The 19,886-nt window shown below is 45.2% G+C and overlaps 1 protein-coding gene across 1 annotated transcript in view; it reads right to left on the minus strand.

The window, feature by feature from the left end:
* Positions 1-19,552, minus strand: part of LOC135510100 (tyrosine-protein phosphatase non-receptor type 13-like) — a 96,010-nt gene extending 76,458 nt beyond the window's left edge. The window contains 6 exon segments of the mRNA XM_064930888.1: positions 2,325-2,411; positions 16,191-16,266; positions 16,356-16,535; positions 16,773-16,838; positions 17,516-17,679; positions 19,429-19,552. Of these exon segments, the coding sequence (XP_064786960.1) occupies positions 2,325-2,411; positions 16,191-16,266; positions 16,356-16,535; positions 16,773-16,838; positions 17,516-17,679; positions 19,429-19,552 (697 nt within the window).
* Between the last annotated feature and the right edge of the window lie 334 nt (positions 19,553-19,886).

A 19,886-nucleotide genomic window follows, 5' to 3' on the forward strand; every position in this document is an offset into this window, starting at 1 on the left:
TTAGTTCCAATCACCATGTCTTAGTTTTGATGTCCTCACTATTATTGTACAATGTATTTTTTTTTAAATAAAGAAAAACCCTTGAATGAGTAGGTATGTCCAAACCTTTAACTGGTACTGTATAGAATGCGTGAACATGTAGGCTGAGCAAACATTTTAACAAAGAACACACAAAAAACATAAATCAAGAACTAGTTTGTACTTTGAGACACGTTTCCTTTTTAGGGCTTTTAAGCACCAACTCCTCTCCTAATGTACCAACATTTTGTGGATTATGTCATTGTAAATACATGAAAGACTGCCACTTATATAGTGCGGTCAGTTTATAATACCTTGTGAATTAAATTAAAGTATAGTGGCTAATGGGGCTCTACTTAGGGAGAGTGGGTCCACCGAAAAACCAAAGTGAAATGAGTGGAGGCACCACACATACTTCACGGAAGTGTCTGAAACCCAACCAGCTCCCTGCCCCCCCCCGATCCCTGGCATAAAGCCCATCGCCACTCTCACCAATAACCACCATTGTATTTTAGCTATAACGACACACAAGGAATAATAATGGCTTGACAACCTGTCCTAATTTGGCCAGAACTTATTAATTTTACAGCAGGTTTGCAAAATAAATAAAATGACATAGGAAAGATAAATCCTTCCATCTTTCCCAAGCCAAGCTTGTCCTCCCCCCCTTTACACACCCCCACCCAAGCCAAGCCTGTCCCAACCTCCCCGCTTTTTCCACCCTCCCCTCTTCTCAGAAACATTTACACACATTCATACATCCACTTACCTGTCCATTCTCATTAATTCACATACAACATATACCTTATGCATCCACACACCCATTCTCTCCTGCCTTCCGATATATATTCACCCTCCCTCACACATCCATTCATATACACGAGCACACACACACATGGGCGCACACACACACACCCATCCATAGAACAGCTTTTGACATGCACTGAGCATACCAAACATTAGGAACGCCTATTGACATGCCCTCAGAACAACCAGATTCTACAAGGTGTCAAAAGCGTTCCACAAGGATGCTGGCCCATGTTGACTCCAACGCTTCCTACGGTTGTTTCAAGTTAGCTGGATGTCCTTTGGGTGGTGGACCATTCTTGATACACATGGGGAACTTTTGAGTGTGAGAATTCCAGCGGAGTTGCAGTCCTTCTTGACAAACCGGTGCGCATGGCACCTACTACCATATCCCGTTCAAAGGCACTTAAATATTTTATCTTGCCCATTCACCCTCTGAATGGCACACATACACAATCTATGTCTCAATTGCCTCCAGACTTATTTAACCTGTCTCCGCCCCCTCATCTACACTGATTGATGTGGATTTAACAGGTGAAATCAATAAGGGATCATAGCTTTCCCCTGATCAGTCTATGTCATGCTATATTTCCCCCTTTTAATTTTCTTATCAGTGTCCATGTAGCCTGTTGGCATCGGCTACTTTCATCATTACGCCACAGAGATTAACAGTTACTTGGGGAAAGTAGATTATAGATTGTGTTTGAGGAGGGGACAATAATACTGTCACAATGTACGATAAGCACGTCTTAAGTATCACTGTATGTAGCCTGCGTGGATCGCTTCTTCCCACTCCGTCTTCTCAGTGCAGGGGGCTCCACTCTGTCCGTGGAGGTCTCCATTACGCTTAATGTTTGTAGGCCTTCGAGTGGAAAAGTTTCCACAAGGAAAAGGGCAAAGTTGCCCTTTGTCTTTTCCTTTTCTTTTAAAGGAGGCCATGTTCTGTTAGATTTGTGCGGCTGAGGTGTTTTACCAACTGTTTGCTTCACTTCTGTACTAACCTAATCGCTCACTCTCCCAGTTGCTTCGGGATATATTGATTGGTCACGTTTAGAGGCTTGATTTTAAACTTTTGTCTAGTTTCTACATATAAACCACAGTTTTGTAGGTACAAAACGGAGCTACTCACACACCCTATGCATCCTATCCGTACACGAATGCGCCTCGTAATCGTTTCAAGTACATTAATAAGTTTGGACCGTGCTGGTAAGAAGAGGAGAAATTGCCTCTACTTCTGCTTATTAGCCTCTTATTGATAGTTTTCAGTAACACATTTTCTGCATAAGGAAAATACATCACACTTTATCAGTATTTAGCAGCTACATACTAACTTTATGGGCTATTCATACATTCTTACCTGGATGTTGCCATCTTATTTCCCTGTTTACTGTTACTTGCCGGACCATATCCTGTTATTTCAGCACTGTAAACTAAAGTGCTACCAAAAAACTATTTTCTTCCAACCAAACATGATTCAAAATTTAACACATGCATTTTACCTGACTTGGTGGAGTCGTTAGAGTACCGTCTGCTCTCCGCTCCAGCCGCGCTGCCCTCACTGTCGTCAGGATACCGATCACGCTTACCTGGTACAACACCAGGTGAAATACCAAGCAAAATACCAGGTGAAACCAGGTAGAACACCAGATGAAGACAGTTCATTAATACATAGCAAAAGGTTTTGCAAAAGAAGACAAAAACAAGGGTTTCCGTTGGTGCCATGTGAATCAGAGGATGTGAGTGGAGTAGTGGAGCTGGAGAGGAGCAGAATTTGGCTGGAGCGTGGAGCGGATTGAAAAAACTATTGGCACGTCTGCTTTCTCTCTCGCTCCAGTCCCGCTCTGCCAAGTGCTCAGAGGATGCTCTGCCCAGGATTGTTTAGTTTCCTTCGTCACTGTTCTTTTAATTCGCCATACAAGTGCATTCGGAAAGCGTTCAGGCCCCTAGACTTTTTCCACATGTTATGTTACAGCCTTATTCTAAAATGTATTAAATTAAATTGTTTTGTAAATTTTTTTTGTAAATTGATAAATTAAATATAAAAAACATACCTTAATTACATAATTATTCAGACCATTTGCTATGCAACTCGAAATTGAGCTTCGGTTCATCCTGTTTCCATTGATCATCCTTGAGCTGTTTTTACAATTTGACTAGAGTCCGCCAGTGGTAAATTCAATTGATTGGACATGATTTGAAAAGGCACACACCTGTCTATATAAAGGTCCCACAGTTGACAGTTCATGTCAGCGCAAAAACCAAGCCATGTGGTTGAAGGAATTGTCCGTTAGAGCCGAAACAGGATTGTGTCAAGGCACAGATCTGGGGAAGGGTACCAAAAAATGTCTGCAGCATTGATGGTCCCATAAACACAGGGGCCTCCATCATTCTTAAATGGAAAAAGTTTGGATCCACCAAACTTTTCCCTAGAGCTGGCCACCCAGCCAAACGGAGCAATCGGGGGAGAAGGGCCTTGGTCAGGGAGGTGACTAAGAACCTGATGGTCACTCGGACAGAGCTCCAGGGTTCTTCTGTGGTGATGGGAGGACCTTCCAGAAGGACAAACATCTGCAGAACTTCACCAATCAGGCCTTTATGGTAGTGGTCAAACCGAAACCACTCCTCAGTAAAAGGCACATGAAAGCCCGCTTGGAGTTTACCAAAAGGCACCTAAAGGACTCTCAGACCAAGAAACAAGATTCTCTGGTCTGATGCAACCAAGATTGAACTCTTTGGCCTGAATGCCAAGCGTCACACCTGGTGGAAACCTGGCACCATCTCTACAGTGAAGCATGGTGGTGGCAGCATCATGCTGTGGGGATGTTTTTCATTGGCAGGGACTGGGAGGAGATGAATGGAGCAAAGTACAGAGGGATCCTTGATGGAAACCTGCTCCAGAGCGCTCAGGACCTCAGACGGGGGAGGAGTCTTTGTCTTTGAGTGGCGTACCCAGAGCCCGGACTTGAACCCAGCAATGCAGCAATGCTCCCCATCCAACCTGACAGAGCTTGAGAAGATCTGTAGAGAATAAATGGGAGAAACTCCTCAAATACAGGTGTGCCAAGCTTGTAGCGTCATACCCAAGAAGACTAGATGTGGTAAGTACTGAGTAAAGGGTCTGAATACTTATGTAAATGTGATCTAAGTTTTATATTTGCAAAATATTCAAAAATCCTGTTTTTGCGTCGTCATTATGGGGTATTGTGTGTAGATTGAGGGGGGAAAAACGATTTAATACATTTTAGAATAAAACTAACATACGTTTTTGGGGGAAAAGTCAAGGGGTCTGAATACTTTCAGAATGCACTGTATTCTGTTAAATTTATTTAGCCTAACTATCACTGATGCACAGAGATGCCAACATGAGTTGACCAAGATATTGGTCACACAGCCTGTGTAATTGACAGCAAGACAAGGAATGAGCCCATGCAGCAACACCTTTTGATTGTTATAGGTTAATGTAAAACTTTGAAAGAGTTCATGTTTGAAAAAGTGGAAAAGTTGTCTATCAACTGTAAAACATGAGCGCTACAGAGCCACAGTTACAACTGAAGTATCTGATCATCAATAGATTAGAGAAAAGCTGGTTGTTTTTCAACACAGTGGTCACATACAGTAGGGAGAACAAGGATTTGATACCCTGCCAATTTTGCAGGTTTTCCTACTTACAAACCATGTAGAGGTCTGTCATTTTTATCATAGGTACACTTCAACTGTGAGAGACGGAATCTAAAACAAACATCCAGAAAATCATGATTTTTAAGTAATTCATTTGCAAATTATGGTGGAAAATAAGTATTTGGTCAATAATAAAAGTTTATCTCAATACTTTGTTATATACCCTTTTGTCACGAGTCCGACCGAGGGTGGTTCCCTTTCCCGGGAAATTAGCTGCCACTGATTGTCTTTCCTTCCCCTCCTTGTATGTTTAGTGGTAACACCTGTTTATGTTTAATTAGTTTGTCTTTATTAGACAGCCGGCCCGCCTGGTTGTTGTGTGGGATTATTTCAGTGTAACCTTCGGCTCTGTTGTAGAGGTACGTGTTAGTGCCTGGTCGTGATTTTTTCCGTTGTACATTTTGATTCCCTGTGTTTGGGAACGTAACTATTGTGAGCACCCTGTGGTGCGTTGGTGCAATTAAAGACGCACAGCATTGAACTCTCTGTCTCCTGCATTTGACTCCACACCCACGACACCTGGAGCATTACAGAATCCCGCACCACCAAATTGAATGGAGTCAGCAGGAGCAGCAGCCAACCCTCTCCCATCGATGGAGGAACGGGTTCTCCACCACACCACCGTCCTCCATCGGATCGGATCCGCGATGGATCAAGTGATGGAGAGAATGGACCGATGGGAGAGGAGTGGTCTCTTCTCTCTACCTTCGGCACCCACGGTTCCGGACTCCCCATCTCCCGACTCCAGCACCCTCTGTCTGACGCTACCGAGGGCTTATGATGGAGCGATGGCGGGTTGCCAGGGGTTTCTGCTTCAGCTGGAGCTATACCTGGCCAACATCAGACCCACTCCCTCAGGAGCAGAGAGGGTGAGTGTCCTCATCTCCTGCCTCACGGGTTGTGCTCTGGAGTGGGCGAACGCAGTCTGGAATGGCCCAGACTCAGCGCGGGAGCACTACCCAGAGTTTTCCCGCCGCTTCCGTGCCGTGTTTGATCACCCTCTAGACGGCCGAGTGGTGGGAGAACGACTATTTCATCTCAGGCAGGAGAGGAGGAACGCCCAGGATTACGTGCTGGAGTTCCGGACCTTGGCAGCAGGATCCGGGTGGAACGACAGGGCCCTTATCGACCACTACCGGTGTAGTCTCCGAGAGGACGTCCGCCGGGAGTTAGCGTGTCGGGACACCACTCTGTCACTGGATCAGCTGATTGACATGTCCATTCGACTGGAGAATCTGCTGGCTGCCCGCGGGCGTTCAGAGAGGAGTCCTGTGCGTTCCACCACCCAGCCCCTCCGCTCCCATTCCGATGGAGTTGGGAGGGGCTGCGCTGTGGGGTACCGGAGGAGGAGGCCTTCCCTGCACCAACTGTGGTCGGAGAGGACACACGTCTGATCGGTGCTGGGGGGGTCCGTCTGGGAGTAGAGATGGCAGGCGGAACGCTTCTCGGTCACCCCAGGTGAGTCAGCATCAAACTCACCCAGAACCCCCTGTTGGCCACATGTTTGTCTTAATTTTTTTCCTTCACTTTTTTCCCTCTTCCCAGCATAGGGCGCTAGTTGATTCAGGAGCAGCTGGGAACTTTATGGATCACGGACTCACCCTTCAGTTAGGGGTTCCGCTGGTGCCGATAGATTCTCCTTTCCCCGTGCACTCCCTAGATAGCCGGCCATTAGGGTCAGGGATGGTCAGGGAGACCACGGTCCCACTGGACATGGTGACGCAGGGGAATCATAGGGAGCGTGTCAGTTTCTTTATTATTGATTCGCCTGCGTTTCCAGTGGTGCTGGGGACTCCCTGGCTGGCCCGGCACAATCCTAAAATTTCGTGGAGACAGGGGGTTCTCCAGGGGTGGTCAGAAGAGTGTTCTGGAAGGTGTTTGGGAGTTTCCATCGGTGCCACGTCGGTGGAAAGTCCCGACCAGGGTTCAACGGTGTGCATTCCCCCCGAGTATGCCGATTTGGCAATCGCTTTCAGTAAAGTGAAAGCGACTAAATTACCACCTTATCGACAGGGAAGGGATTGTACGATAGATCTCCAGTTAGACGCTGCGCTTCCCAAGAGTCACGTGTACCCGCTGTCCCAGGAGGAGACGTTGGCAATGGAGACATATGTCACGGAGTCGCTGGGACAGGGGTACATTCGGCCCTCAATTTCACCCATCTCCTCGAGTTTCTTTTTTGTGAGGAAAAAGGAGGGAGGTTTGCATCCGTGTATCGATTATAGAGGTCTAAACGCCATCACAGTGGGGTATAGTTACCCTCTACCTCTCATCGCTACGGCAGTGGAATCGTTCCACGGAGCGCAGTTCTTCACAAAACTGGATCTCAGGAGCGAGTATAGTCTGGTGCGTATTCGGAAGGGAGACGAGTGGAAAACCGCATTTAGTACCACATCAGGCCACTATGAGTACCTCATCATGCCGTATGGGTTAAAAAATGCTCCAGACGTTTTTCAATTTGTAGACGAGATTCTCAGGGACCTGTGCGGGAAGGGAGTGGTTGTTTATATCGATGACATTCTGATCTACTCGGCCACTCACACCGCGCATGTGTCTCTGGTGCGCAAGGTGCTTGGTAGACTGCTGGAGCATGACCTATACGTCAAGGCTGAGAAATGCGTGTTCTCTAAACGAGCCATCTCCTTTCTGGGATATCTCATTTCCACCTCGGGGGTAGTGATGGAGGGCGACCGCATTAGGGCCGTGCGGAATTGGCCGACTCCGACCACGGTAAAGGAGGTGCAGCGGTTTTTGGGTTTTGCCAACTACTACCGGAGGTTTATCCGGGGTTTTGGCCAGATAGCGGCTCCCATCACCTCACTGCTGAAGGAGGGCCCAGTGCGGTTGCAGTGGTCAGCAGAGGCGGACGGAGCATTCAACAAGTTGAAGGCGCTGTTCACTGATGCGCCCGTGTTGGCGCATCCGGACCCCTCTCTAGCATTCATAGTGGAGGTGGACGTGTCCGAGGCTGGGGTGGGTGCCGTGCTATCACAGCGCTCGGGTACGCCACCAAAACTCCGCCCCTGCGCTTTCTTCTCAAGGAAGCTCAGCCCAGCGGAGCGTAACTATGATGTGGGGGACCGGGAGTTTCTAGCGGTGGTTAGAGCTCTGAAGGTGGGGAGACACTGGCTTGAGGGGGCTAAGCACCCCTTTCTCATCCGACCACCAGAATCTGGAGTATATTCGGGCAGCTAGGAGACTTAACCCACGTCAGGCAAGGTGGGCCCTATTCTTCACCCGGTGCCAGTTTACTTTGTCTTATAGACCGGGCTCCCAGAACGTAAAGGCTGTCCCGCCTTTACGACACGGAGGATGGGTCCACCGAACCTACTCCCATCCTTTCCGCCTCAAAGCTGGTAGCACCAGTGGTATGGGAGGTGGACTCGGACATCGAGCGGGCGTTACGGGCTGAACCCGCGCCTCCTCAATGTCCTGCGGGGCGAAGGTACGTGCCGCTTGGTGTTCGGGACAAACTGATTCGGTGGGCTCACGTCCTACCCTCCTCGGGTCACCAGTGGGGAGCCTTCAGGGGAGGTATTGGTGGCCTACGTTGGCTAAGGACGTTAAGGGTTATGTCTCCTCCTGTTCAGTGTGCGCTCAGAGTAAGGCTCCTAGGCACCTTCCTAGAGGGAAGTTACAACCCCTCCCCGTTCCACAGCGGCCATGGTCACATCTGTCCATAGATTTCCTGACCGATCTTCCGCCATCTCAGGGGAACACCACGGTTCTAGTGATTGTGGATCAGTTCTCTAAGACCTGCCGTCTCCTCCCGTTGCCCGGTATCCCTACAGCCCTACAGACTGTCTTTCGGCACTACGGGGTGCCGGAGGACATCGTTTCTGATCGGGGCCCCCAATTCACGTCTAGGGTATGGAGAGCGTTCATGGAATGCTTGGGGGTCTCTGTCAGCCTGACCTACGGTTATCACCCCGAGAGTAATGGGCAGGTGGAAGAGTGAACCAGGAGGTGGGTAGGTTTCTGCAGTCGTATTGCCAGGATCGGCCAGGGGAGTGGGCACGATACATTCCCTGGGCTGAAATGGCTCAGAACTCACTACTCCACTCCTCTACTAACGTGTCCCCTTTTCAGTGTGTGTTGGGGTACCAGCCGGTCCTGGCACCATGGCATCCGAGCCAGACCGAGGCTCCTGCGGTGGAGGAATGGGTACAGCACTCCAAGGAGACCTGAAGGGCCGTCCAGGAATCTCTACGACAAGCGAGTGGACGGCAGAAGAGGAGTGCTGACCGCCACCGCAGTGAGGCCCCCGTGTTTGTACCTGGGGTCAGGGTCTGGCTCTCGACCCGAAACCAACCTCTCCGCTTGCCCTGCCGGAAGCTGGGTCCGCAGTGTGTAGGGCCCTTTAAAGTCCTGAGGAGAATAAACGAGGTGTGTTATCGATTACAACTCCCTTCCTATTATCGTATTAATCCCTCGTTTCATGTGTCTCTCCTCAGGCCAGTGGTAGCTGGTCCCCTGCAGGACAGTGTGGTGCCGGAGGTCCCCCCCCCCTTCTGGACATCGAGGGGTCCCCGGCGTACACGATCCGGGCCATTCTGGACTCAAGACGCCGGGTGAGGGGCCTGCAGTACCTCGTGGACTGGGAGGGGTACGGTCCGGAGGAGAGGTGCTGGGTACCGGTGGGGGACATCTTGGATCCATCCATGTTGAGGGATTTCCATCGCCTCCATCCGGATCGCCCTGCACTTCGTCCTCCGGGGCGACCTCGAGGCCGGTGTCGGCGCGCTGCGGGAGCCGCACATCAGGGGGGGGGGGTACTGTCACGAGTCCGACCGAGGGTGGTTCCCTTTCCCGGGCGGGTGGCGCTCGGCGTTCGTCGTCACCGGCCTATTAGCTGCCACTGATTGTCTTTCCTTCCCCCTCTTGTATGTTTAGTGGTAGCACCCACGACACCCGGAGTATTACACCTTTGTTGGCAATGACAGAGGTCAAACGTTTTCTGTAAGTCTTCACAAGGTTTTCACACACTGTTGCTGGTATTTTGGCCCATTCCTCCATGCAGATCTCCTCTAGAGCAGTGATGTTTTGGGGCTGTTGCTGGGCAACACGGACTTTCAACTCCATCCAAAGATTTTCTATGGGGTTGAGATCTGGAGACTCGCTAGGCCACTCCAGGACCTTGAAATGCTTCTTACGGAGCCACTCCTTCGTTGCCCGGGCGGTGTGTTTGGGATCATTGTCATGCTGAAAGTCCCAGCCACGTTTCATATTCAATGCCCTTTCTGATGGAAGGAGGTTTTCACTCAAAATCTCACGATACATGGCCCCATTCATTCTTTCCTTTACACGGATCAGTCGTCCTGGTCCCTTTGCAGAAAAACAGCCCTAAAGCATGATTTTTCCACCCCCATGCTTCACAGTAGGTATGGTGTTCTTTGGATGCAACTCAGCATTCTTCATCCTCCAAACACGACGAGTTGAGTTTTACCAGAGTTTGGAGTGTGATTGTTTGAGGTTGTGGATAGGTGTCTTTTATACTGATAATAAGTTCAAACAGGTGCCATTAATACAGGTAACGAGTGGAGGACAGTGGAGCCTCTTAAAACCTCTTGGAACTCCCCATCCCGGATCCGGGATCGTGACTAAAGCCTCAGGCTCATTAGCATAACGCAACGTTAACGATTTCTGAAAATCGCAAATAAAATGAAAATAATGCGTCTGCTCTCAAGCTTAGCCTTTTCTTAACAACACTGTCATCTCAGATTTTCAAAATATGCTTTTGAACCATAGAAATTGACTAATTTGTGTAAGAGTATGCAAAGCTAGCATAGCATTTTGAGTAGCATTTAGCATGCAACATTTTCACAAAAACCAGATAACCAAATAAATAAAATCATTTACCTTTGAAGAGCTTCTGATGTTTTCAATGAGGAGACTCTCAGTTACATACCAAATGCGCAGTTTTTCCTGAAAGCGTCTGTGTGTAGGAGAAATCGTTCCGTTTTGTACATCACATTTGGCTACCGAAACGAACCGAAAATTCAGTCACCTACAACGTAAAACTTTTTCCGGATTAACTACATAATATCGCCCGAAACATGGCAAACGTTGTTTGGAATCAGTCCTCAAGGTGTTTTTTCACATATCTCTTCATTGATATGCAGTTCGTGGAAGCTTGCTTTCCTCTCTGTATCCCATGGAAAAATACTGGCAGCTGTCTTTTGCGCACCAATTTCGGCGCAGGACACCGGGCGGACACCTGGTAAATGTGGTCTCTTATGGTCAATCTTCCAATGATCTGCCTACAAATACTTCACAATGCTGCAGACACCTTGGGGAAACGACAGAAAGGGCAGGCTCATTCCTCTCGCATTCACAGCCATATAAGGAGACAATGGAAAACAGAGCCTCAAAAATCCTGCTCATTTCCTGGATGCCGTCTCATCTTGGTTTTGCCTGAAGCTCACGTTCTAGGGCACGCACAGAAAATATCTTGGTAGTTCTGGACACGTCAGAGTGTTTTCTTTCGAAAGCTATCAATTATATGCATAGTCGAGCATCTTTTTGTGACAAAATATCTTGTTTAAAACGGGAACGTTTTTCATTCAAAAATGAAATAGCGCCCCCAGAGCATCAACAGGTTAAAGAAGAAGTTACAGGTCTGTGAGAGACAGAAATCTTGCTTGTTTGTCGATGACCAAATACTTATTTTCCACCATCATTTGCAACTAAATTCATTAAAAATCCCTACAATGTGATTTTTCTGGATTTTTTCCCTAATTTTGTCTGTCATAGTTGAAGTGTACCTATGATGAAAATTACAGGCCTCTCTTATCTTTTTAAGTGGGGGGGGGGGGTCAACTGAGCCCATACAGTGATTTAGGGTTGCTGTTTATTTGGAGTATCAGGTTGCTTTTGGAGGTCTACACACTAGGAAATGCATGGTAATTTAGGTAAAAAAATGTATTGAGATACAGATCTGTCATTAATATGCCACTCGCGACAGGTGAGCAGGGACAAACAAGGGCCATAATGAGAACATTTAATACCGGTAATATATGGTCCCGTTTGTAAATGTACACTCTAACCATGACAATGTGTGCTTAGTTGAGGGGCTTGAATTCGAGTGATAGACTCAACGTAAAGCACTAAGGACTGTCATTTCAAAATTTTGGTTGGATAATTCATCAAATGTTTTAATTATGATTCGGAAAGGGGACAAAGAGAGAGAGAGAGAGAGCTGCTCCAATGCTGTGAGGAGAGCACAACATGAGGGGAGGGTACACTGCTCAAATTTATTGGGTCTAGGGAGTGGTTCTCCCTAGAAACCTGAGATTTTAGTGTCCTCAGAGAGGGAGGTTATTAGAGAACCCACATGGGTCATCCATGAAGGGGTTTTTGTTTTACCATGTCATCAGAATCCTAATGTTAAAGCGCATTAATACATAAGGATTGCTGGATGATACAGTACAATTAATTACATTCAAAACCCATAGTCTGTGTCTTGCGTTTAACACCTGGGGATGAAGGAGACTGGCATGGAGACCAGCATCCCATTGGCATCCCCAATCTCAATCGCATCAAGGATGGTGTAAAATTAATAAACATGTATTTTCTCTCTTCCCTGTTCAAGTTGACATTTTCTAAGCGTCGTGGAACATAAGTGTGATGTTTGTTCCAGAGGAGGGATTGGTGGAAATTGACTAATTGATTTGAGAATGTTTTAGTATGTTTATAACTATAGAAGTGGATTAGTGGTAGTGACTAACGTGTTCGATGGAATGGAATGTGACTGGGGCTGAGATCTGTGTGGCTAATAAATTAAGAAAATGGTAATAGAGTCTCTGGGGAATGATACCACTCATGTATGTTTATTGTTACAGGGGATTGCTTGTAGGAGAGGGAATGCAGCAAATGGTTCACAATATAGGGACTACCATGACGTTAAATTGAACGTTACACATGCCCAGATCATGGCGAGTGGCAGAGATAGTGTACACTTTTCAGTGAAAGAATAGCCACAGATCCCTGTATAAAGGAGGCCATGTCACAGGAAGGGAAGTCTGTTGTAATAATAGCATAACATCTACTGCAGAGAGTGATTAACCAACACGTGACTCAGAGTGTTGTTATGCTGGATACACTTTCAACGCCACTAATCTCTCCCCCATTTATAACAGACAAAAAACACTTGACATATCTCCCAGAAGATTGGGAATAATTGGGAATAATCGTCCGTGAGATTTTACTCGGTTAATTTAAAACATAACAGGGGCAATACCAGTATCGCAAAAAAAACTCCAGGTAAATTATTATCTGCTATAGCTTGGACAATTAATAAATGCAACTAGATATATGATAAATAGATGACAACATAATGATAGGGCTGTTCTCCTAAAGAAGTTAAATACGCTTTGTTTTTGTTTCCTAGCCACGATACTTACAAGTATCATAATACTGGTATTGTCCTGGCCTTACTAGCTAGTGAATTTGGGCATTGATAAACAGCGTGTAGATTTACTAACTCAAACTAGACCACAGCACGTCGTTTGCAATGGGAGCAAATCAATCAAACAAGCAAGGAGGGCAGAACCAAGCACGAGCTAGGGAGAAGCTATTGGCACATTCTAGCATATATTTGCATAGTTCCGTTAGGTAACACCTATTCTGCAATAACAAAATTTGCCCTTGCACAATGTTTTTTTTTTTTTTACTTTGGCAAAGGGTAAAGTTTACAAAATTTGGTCCACTCTGTAACTGATTCTAGTTTTGGGAACAGAAAGCTTATCTTTTGAATGCAGTAGGTAATCATTCAGTTGTTAATAGTTTCCTTGTTTTTTAAAACCACATTTATTGTGGTTCATTGATGTCCATGATGACAATGACACGTTTCAAGTAATAGGCCAATGTGGAGTGGATTTACAGTGGTTTAAATGGATATGTAAAATCAGATTTTTGTTAAGACAAGTATCATGGGACAACATATTTTAGCGGATTAGCGTATGTGCTAATATGCATCTACTGGTATAGTGTGGCCATCTTCAATTGCATCAATGTTGCTTTCTCAAACTCATTAGGGATTATTGTGATGAGTCAAAATAACAAATTTGGAGTGAATCTGACTTGTAGGCTATGAGAAGATTTGTTCTGATTATTTTAAGCAATAGCGTTACATAGTCAAAGTGAATTGTTAATCATTTCCATGTTTTTAAAGATATCGATGCCAAACTTAATGTCATTGTTGACCCTAAAAAGTTGCACATTGATAGGCTTTTGTGAAGTGGATTTACAAAGGATTTAAATGGACATGTAAAATCCTATTTCCTGATCAATAATAATATCTCTTATCCAATCCCTTACTTTGAGAAGTTAAAACATGTACCATGGGCCTATATACCGAAGTGTGATTTGGACTTGTGGTTCACAATATGTTTTTGAAAGGTTTTCAAAAAATGTACCTTATGGGTCCTTTTTTTTAAAATGAATTGAAAAACATTTAATAAAATTCATATCTCTAGGTCAAACAGGTGACGGATATGAGGTTAAGTGAGACTGATTATAACCGAACCCCCTTTAGGCCATTGGTGCCATTCTTTTTGGCCAAGTTACTCATGCATCTAGTTTGTGCCAAATTAGAAAAGAAAGTCACCAATACTTGACTTATTTTACCATGTTAAGGAAAGAAAAAATAATAAATCAGAAAATAACAATGGGTGTTCACAGATTTGCTGTGAACCCCAAATAACTGTCAAGGTACAATGTAGCGAACACACCTACATCGAACCACACCCCCAAGATGCAAATCAAATGTTTCTTAATGAGCAGCAGAAAAGCCCAGGCAGAATCGGTAAGTTCAGCCCCTCTATCAATTTCATTGTAAAGGGAAATCTACTGGAAGCATTAGGATCCTTTTGGCGCTGCACACTAAGCAGCCTAAAGGGCTGGAAGATGTCAGATCTCAGGTTTAAATCTACTTGATTTGACTTTCTTTAAAAAAATATATGTTTTGACAATAGTCTAATAAAATATCATGATGTAAGAAGATTGAAATGAAAATTGTTCAAAGGTTTGGCAAGTTCCTATAATAATGTTACATTCAGGGCTCTAATGTGAGACCATTTTGGTCGCGTATGCTACTAGATATTTTGCTGTGCAACCTGACATTTTATTTTGGGAGCAACCAGTGCGACCAGGGAAAAAAAATCACCCAGATAATAAAGATAATAATTGATGTAATGATAGGCTTCCCTGTGCGGTTGCTTCTGAGTGCCTTAGAGAAAAAAGTTAGCGCAGATTAGTTCAATCCAAAGTCGATGTGTAAAGAATACATCAGCGATTTGAATTTCTTTCAACTTTGTGAGGACGTAACTGCATGGGAATGCCTGTGTCTACCACTTTGTGTAGCCAGTTGGCGTACATTTTTAGGCACTGTTCATAAACCATGTCATGGGTCATTCCAAAACCCCTCACAGGTATTTGTATTTACACATTGTTCAGTCATGTTACATCATTAGCTAGCTAGCTAACAACCTGGTTACTTTACCAATATATCTAAATATGTTTTATTTTTGGGGGGAGGCAGAACGAAAGGAAAAGGGACACCTTATTTAGAAAATCAGTGATCATAGTGATGAATGAATGACTGATCTCTTGCATGATAGGCTTCATGGCCATCACTCACAAACGGTGATGCTCTTAAAGAAACAGTGTAGCACTTTCAATCTAATGCATCTCAAAGTTAGGTTTCTACATTGTGTAAAAGCACTATTATTCCACAAATGACTAATTTCAATGACAGATTTTTGCATCAACATTTTAGCTTTTTATAATAAACAGATGTTTTACAGAATACAAAATATTAGTTTCTAGAGCACCACATGTGCTTAAAAAATGATATCTCAGTCAATGTAAAAATATACATACTGTATCTTGTGCTTCAAGAATTTGTGTTGAGCTCCTTACTTTCGGTCGGGCACACCATAGATTTTTTTAAACATTTTATTTAGAGCCCTGGTTACACTACGATTAATATTAGCAGAACATTAAAGCAATGTTTTCTTGATTTTTTAGAACATCCTGTCATAACATTACAAAATCTTGCGGGAATGTTCCATGCATGTTGTTTTGGATGATGTCTCCAGAAACATTAGCAGAACGTTCCTGTAATGTTTTCTCAGAATCAATTGAATTGAATCCAGATATATTTGCTGAAGTATGTTCTGGGAATGTTTTTACATCATCATGTCATAACGTAACACTATAACCTTATGAGACCATTGCCGTAATATTCCCTGCTTGTTGCTATAGGTGTTTCCAATAACATGTCCATCAACATTAGCAGAACATTCGTGTAACGTTTCCTCAGAACCACTTCTATTGATCCCACATTATGTTGTGGCAGAACATTACCGGAACGTTGTGTTATTACATTCCATGGCATCCTAATAAGATTCTTAGGGGAACGTTCTGTGGCAGTTAAAAAAAAAAGGTTGTCAACAACATTTTAGTGAATGTTACGAGAACATTCCAAGGATATTTAATTTCAAACATTTTCTTCAAAAAAATGTTGGGTGATCAAAGCATTCTTTGAATGTTTGTGGGATGTTATTTATACTAATGATTCTTTTCTTCATACTAACTACAACTTAAGGGGAATGTTGCCTACTGTCCTGGGGAATGTTCCTGGTTTGCTGTGAGGGATATAGAGGCCGTTTAGAGGCAGTCCTTACCATGAAGCCTCTCTCTGACCATCTGACTCCTCCCACTCAGCGGGGCAAAGGGCTCTGGCACAGAGCCATGGTCCACCTGAGAGAAAAGCATTCCACTGGTAAAATTGCAGCATTACACAGACAGACAGACACAACCACACACTGCCACCCCCAACACACACTCACAGCTTTGTGAAAGACATCCTCCACCAGTTGTCCTATGACTCTGTTGGGCGGAGGCAGGAGAGAGGCTTTGTGCTGAGACTCACAGGATTCCAAGATACTGTTGAGATTGACCCTGCGGTGGGCCAGGTCCTCGCACATGCTCAGTAGCAGGCTGTTAAGGTGGTCACTCAACTGGACCGGCTGGGAGAGACAAGAATAAAGATGAAAGACCAGGTATCAATATCTCTCCAGGTATCAATATCAACGGAGGGAAAAAGAGAAGTGTGATGGGGTTGCCCGGAATCACTGAAGGACTGAACATGCTTGAGGGAAAGTCTTGAGAGAACGAGTTGTTCTTCAACAAGTTTTTTTTGTTCAACAACTTTCTAAATTGTGATGTCATTTAATGTTGAAGGCCATGGTAATGTATGGACCCACCTGATTCTGAGGTAGATGATAATCGACAGACCAGTAGAGAGTCATACCAAGTGAATACACCAGCATCTGGTAGAAGACAGAGAGATTAGAGTGTGACACTCAATATGAGTCAGACATTAAATCCTTCTGGGAAAAAAACCTGCATGCCAAAACAATTCACATTAACACCACAGATGGTGTATCTTTGTGTATTGTGTGTTGGTTTACACAGACAAAGCATTGTCGACACAAGGGCAGCACCTACGAAAATGTATTTCCTCTCTAGCACCACTGGATGGCGATATATGTGCGTTATCTTTGCTTCAAGTTACTTGAGGCTCATTGCTGTGTTAGTGCTGCCATCTACTGCATCAGGACCCCCCCCCCACACACACACACACACAGCATGTTAGTGCTGCCCCCTTGTGTATTAGCTTCAGTGCAGGGACTTAGCTTACTGCAGCAGTGTTAATGCTTTTAGTTAGTGGTGCTGGCCCAAGGCCATGTGAGAGATGGATTACATCATAAATCCTCTCTCTGTCTGTAGTGAACCAAGATAATCCACACTTACACCGCTCAACAGCAGAACTGCTACTAATGTCAACATCAGAAACCACATTGTGATAGAGGCAAATCTAATGTCAGGTTTACATTTACATCTGATATATATAGATAGGATTTGGTGAGGGTAAGCTGACCTTAGGACTTTGCCTACGAAACGTCTAATTGGAGCTGGGGCTTGGGCACAATGTGTGTATGCTAACCTTCTCTATAGCAGGTTTGGTTGAGGAGGCACGGCCTTGCAGCATCTCTGGCGCGGTGAAGGTGCATGCCTCATCTGATAGGGTGCAGTTCTTAAACGCCAGTGTTCCAGTGGCCGAGAGCAGCAGGGAGGTGGGGCTTATGATGCTACACATACTGTTATGTCCTGAAAAGTGAATAGAAATACATACTGTGGAAATGACATGTAATACTTGATAAATGTCTCTAAATAAGTAATGTCTCCACAAATCCATATCCCCTTAGTATATTATTAATATTAAGAAGTAGTATGTATAGTATACTGCTCAAAAAATAAAGGGAACACTAAAATAACACATCCTAGATCTAAATGAATGAAATATTCTTATTAAATACTTTTTTCTTAACATAGTTGAATGTGCTGACAACAAAATCACACAAAAATTATCAATGGAAATCAAATTGATCAACCCATGGAGGTCTGGATTTGGAGTCACACTCAAAATTAAAGTAGAAAACCACACTACAGGCTGATCCATTTTAAGGATGTAATGTCCTTAAAACAAGTCAAAATGAGGCTCAGTAGTGTGTGTGGCCTCCACATGCCTGTATGACCTCCCTACAACGCCTGGGCATGCTCCTGATGAGGTGGCGGATGGTCTCCTGAGGGATCTCTTCCCAGACCTGGACTAAAGCATCCGCCAACTCCTGGACAGTCTGTGTGCAACGTGGCGTTGGTGGACGGAGCGAGACATGATGTCCCAGATGTGCTCAATTGGATTCAGGTCTGAGGAACGGGCGGGCCAGTCCATAGCATCAATGCCTTCCTCTTGCAGGAACTGCTGACACACTCCAGCCACATGAGGTCTAGCATTAGGAGGAACCCAGGGCCAACTGCAGTCAGGCTACCTCTGGCGAGCACATGGAGGTGCCACCCCACACCATGACTGACCCACCGCCAATCCGGTCATGCTGGAGGATGTTGCAGGCAGCAGAACGTTCTCCACGGCGTCTCCAGACTCTGTCACGTCTGTCACATGTGCTCAGTGTGAACCTGCTTTCATCTGTGAAGAGCACAGGGCGCCAGTGGCAAATTTGCCACTCTTGGTGTTCAATGGCAAATGCCAAACGTCCTGCACGGTGTTGGGCTATAAGCACAACCCCCACCTGTGGACGTCGGACCCTCATACCACACTCATGGAGTCTGTTTCTGACCGTTTGAGCAGACACATGCACATTTGTGGCCTGCTGGAGGTCATTTTGCAGGGCTCTGGCAGTGCTCCTCCTGCTCCTCCTTGCACAAAGGCAGAGGTAGCGGACCTGCTGCTGGGTTGTTGCCCTCCTACGGCCTCCTCCACGTCTCCTGATGTACTGGCCTGTCTCCTGGTAGCGCCTCCATGCTCTGGACACTACGCTGATAGACACAACAAACCTTCTTGCCACAGCTCGCATTGATGTGCCATCCTGGATGAGCTGCACTACCTGAGCCACTTGTGTGGGTTGTAGACTCCGTCTCATGCTACCACTAGAGTGAAAGCACCGCCAGCATTCAAAAGTGACCAAAACATCAGCCAGGAAGCATAGGAACTGAGAAGTGGTCTGTGGTCACCACCTGCAGAACCACTCCTTTATTGGGGGTGTCTTGCTAATTGCCTATAATTTCCACCAGTTGTCTATTCCATTTGCACAACAGCATGTGAAATTTATTGTCAATCCGTGTTGCTTCCTAAGTGGACAGTCTGATTTCACAGAAGTGTGATTGATTTGGAGTTACATTGTGTTTTTTAAGTGTTCCCTTTATTTTTTTGAGCAGTGTATATTGAGTTACTACATTAGCATTAGTCATTTTAAAGAACAGTACTGCAGTGTGTGCCCAGGAGTAGTATTTAGTATTACTCAGTGGCAGTGAGTAAGTACATCAGTAGTATTACTGTACCTTTGTATGAGACGTCGACCAGGGACTCTGCAGTGCCCAGGAGGAGGGACCACACCTCGTCCTCCAGAAGAGGGCCTCCTCGACACTCCAACACTTCCGCTAGCGTCACAAACGTGCTGCTCATCCTGCACACACACACACACACACATACACACTGGGAGACAGACACATCAATCAAACAAACAATAAATCAGTCTGTCACACTACACACACACACAACTGAGCAGGTGATCAACTAGGGATCAGTCTAGAAAATTAATGTCATTAAGACTGATTTTATTTGCACTGCTCAACATATTTATTCATCTCTGGCCTCATGTCTGTTTACTGCATATCCTCCATAAACCATTAACATTTTAGCCATTACATATATATATATACAGTGTATGTGTGTATCCTGAGTTTCCACAGTTCCTCCAGTAAGTTTTAACAATTAGGGTTCCCTCTATCTGTTTTGA

Source organism: Oncorhynchus masou, chromosome 23 (assembly GCF_036934945.1).
Source record: "Oncorhynchus masou masou isolate Uvic2021 chromosome 23, UVic_Omas_1.1, whole genome shotgun sequence".
Classification (NCBI taxonomy): domain Eukaryota; kingdom Metazoa; phylum Chordata; class Actinopteri; order Salmoniformes; family Salmonidae; genus Oncorhynchus; species Oncorhynchus masou.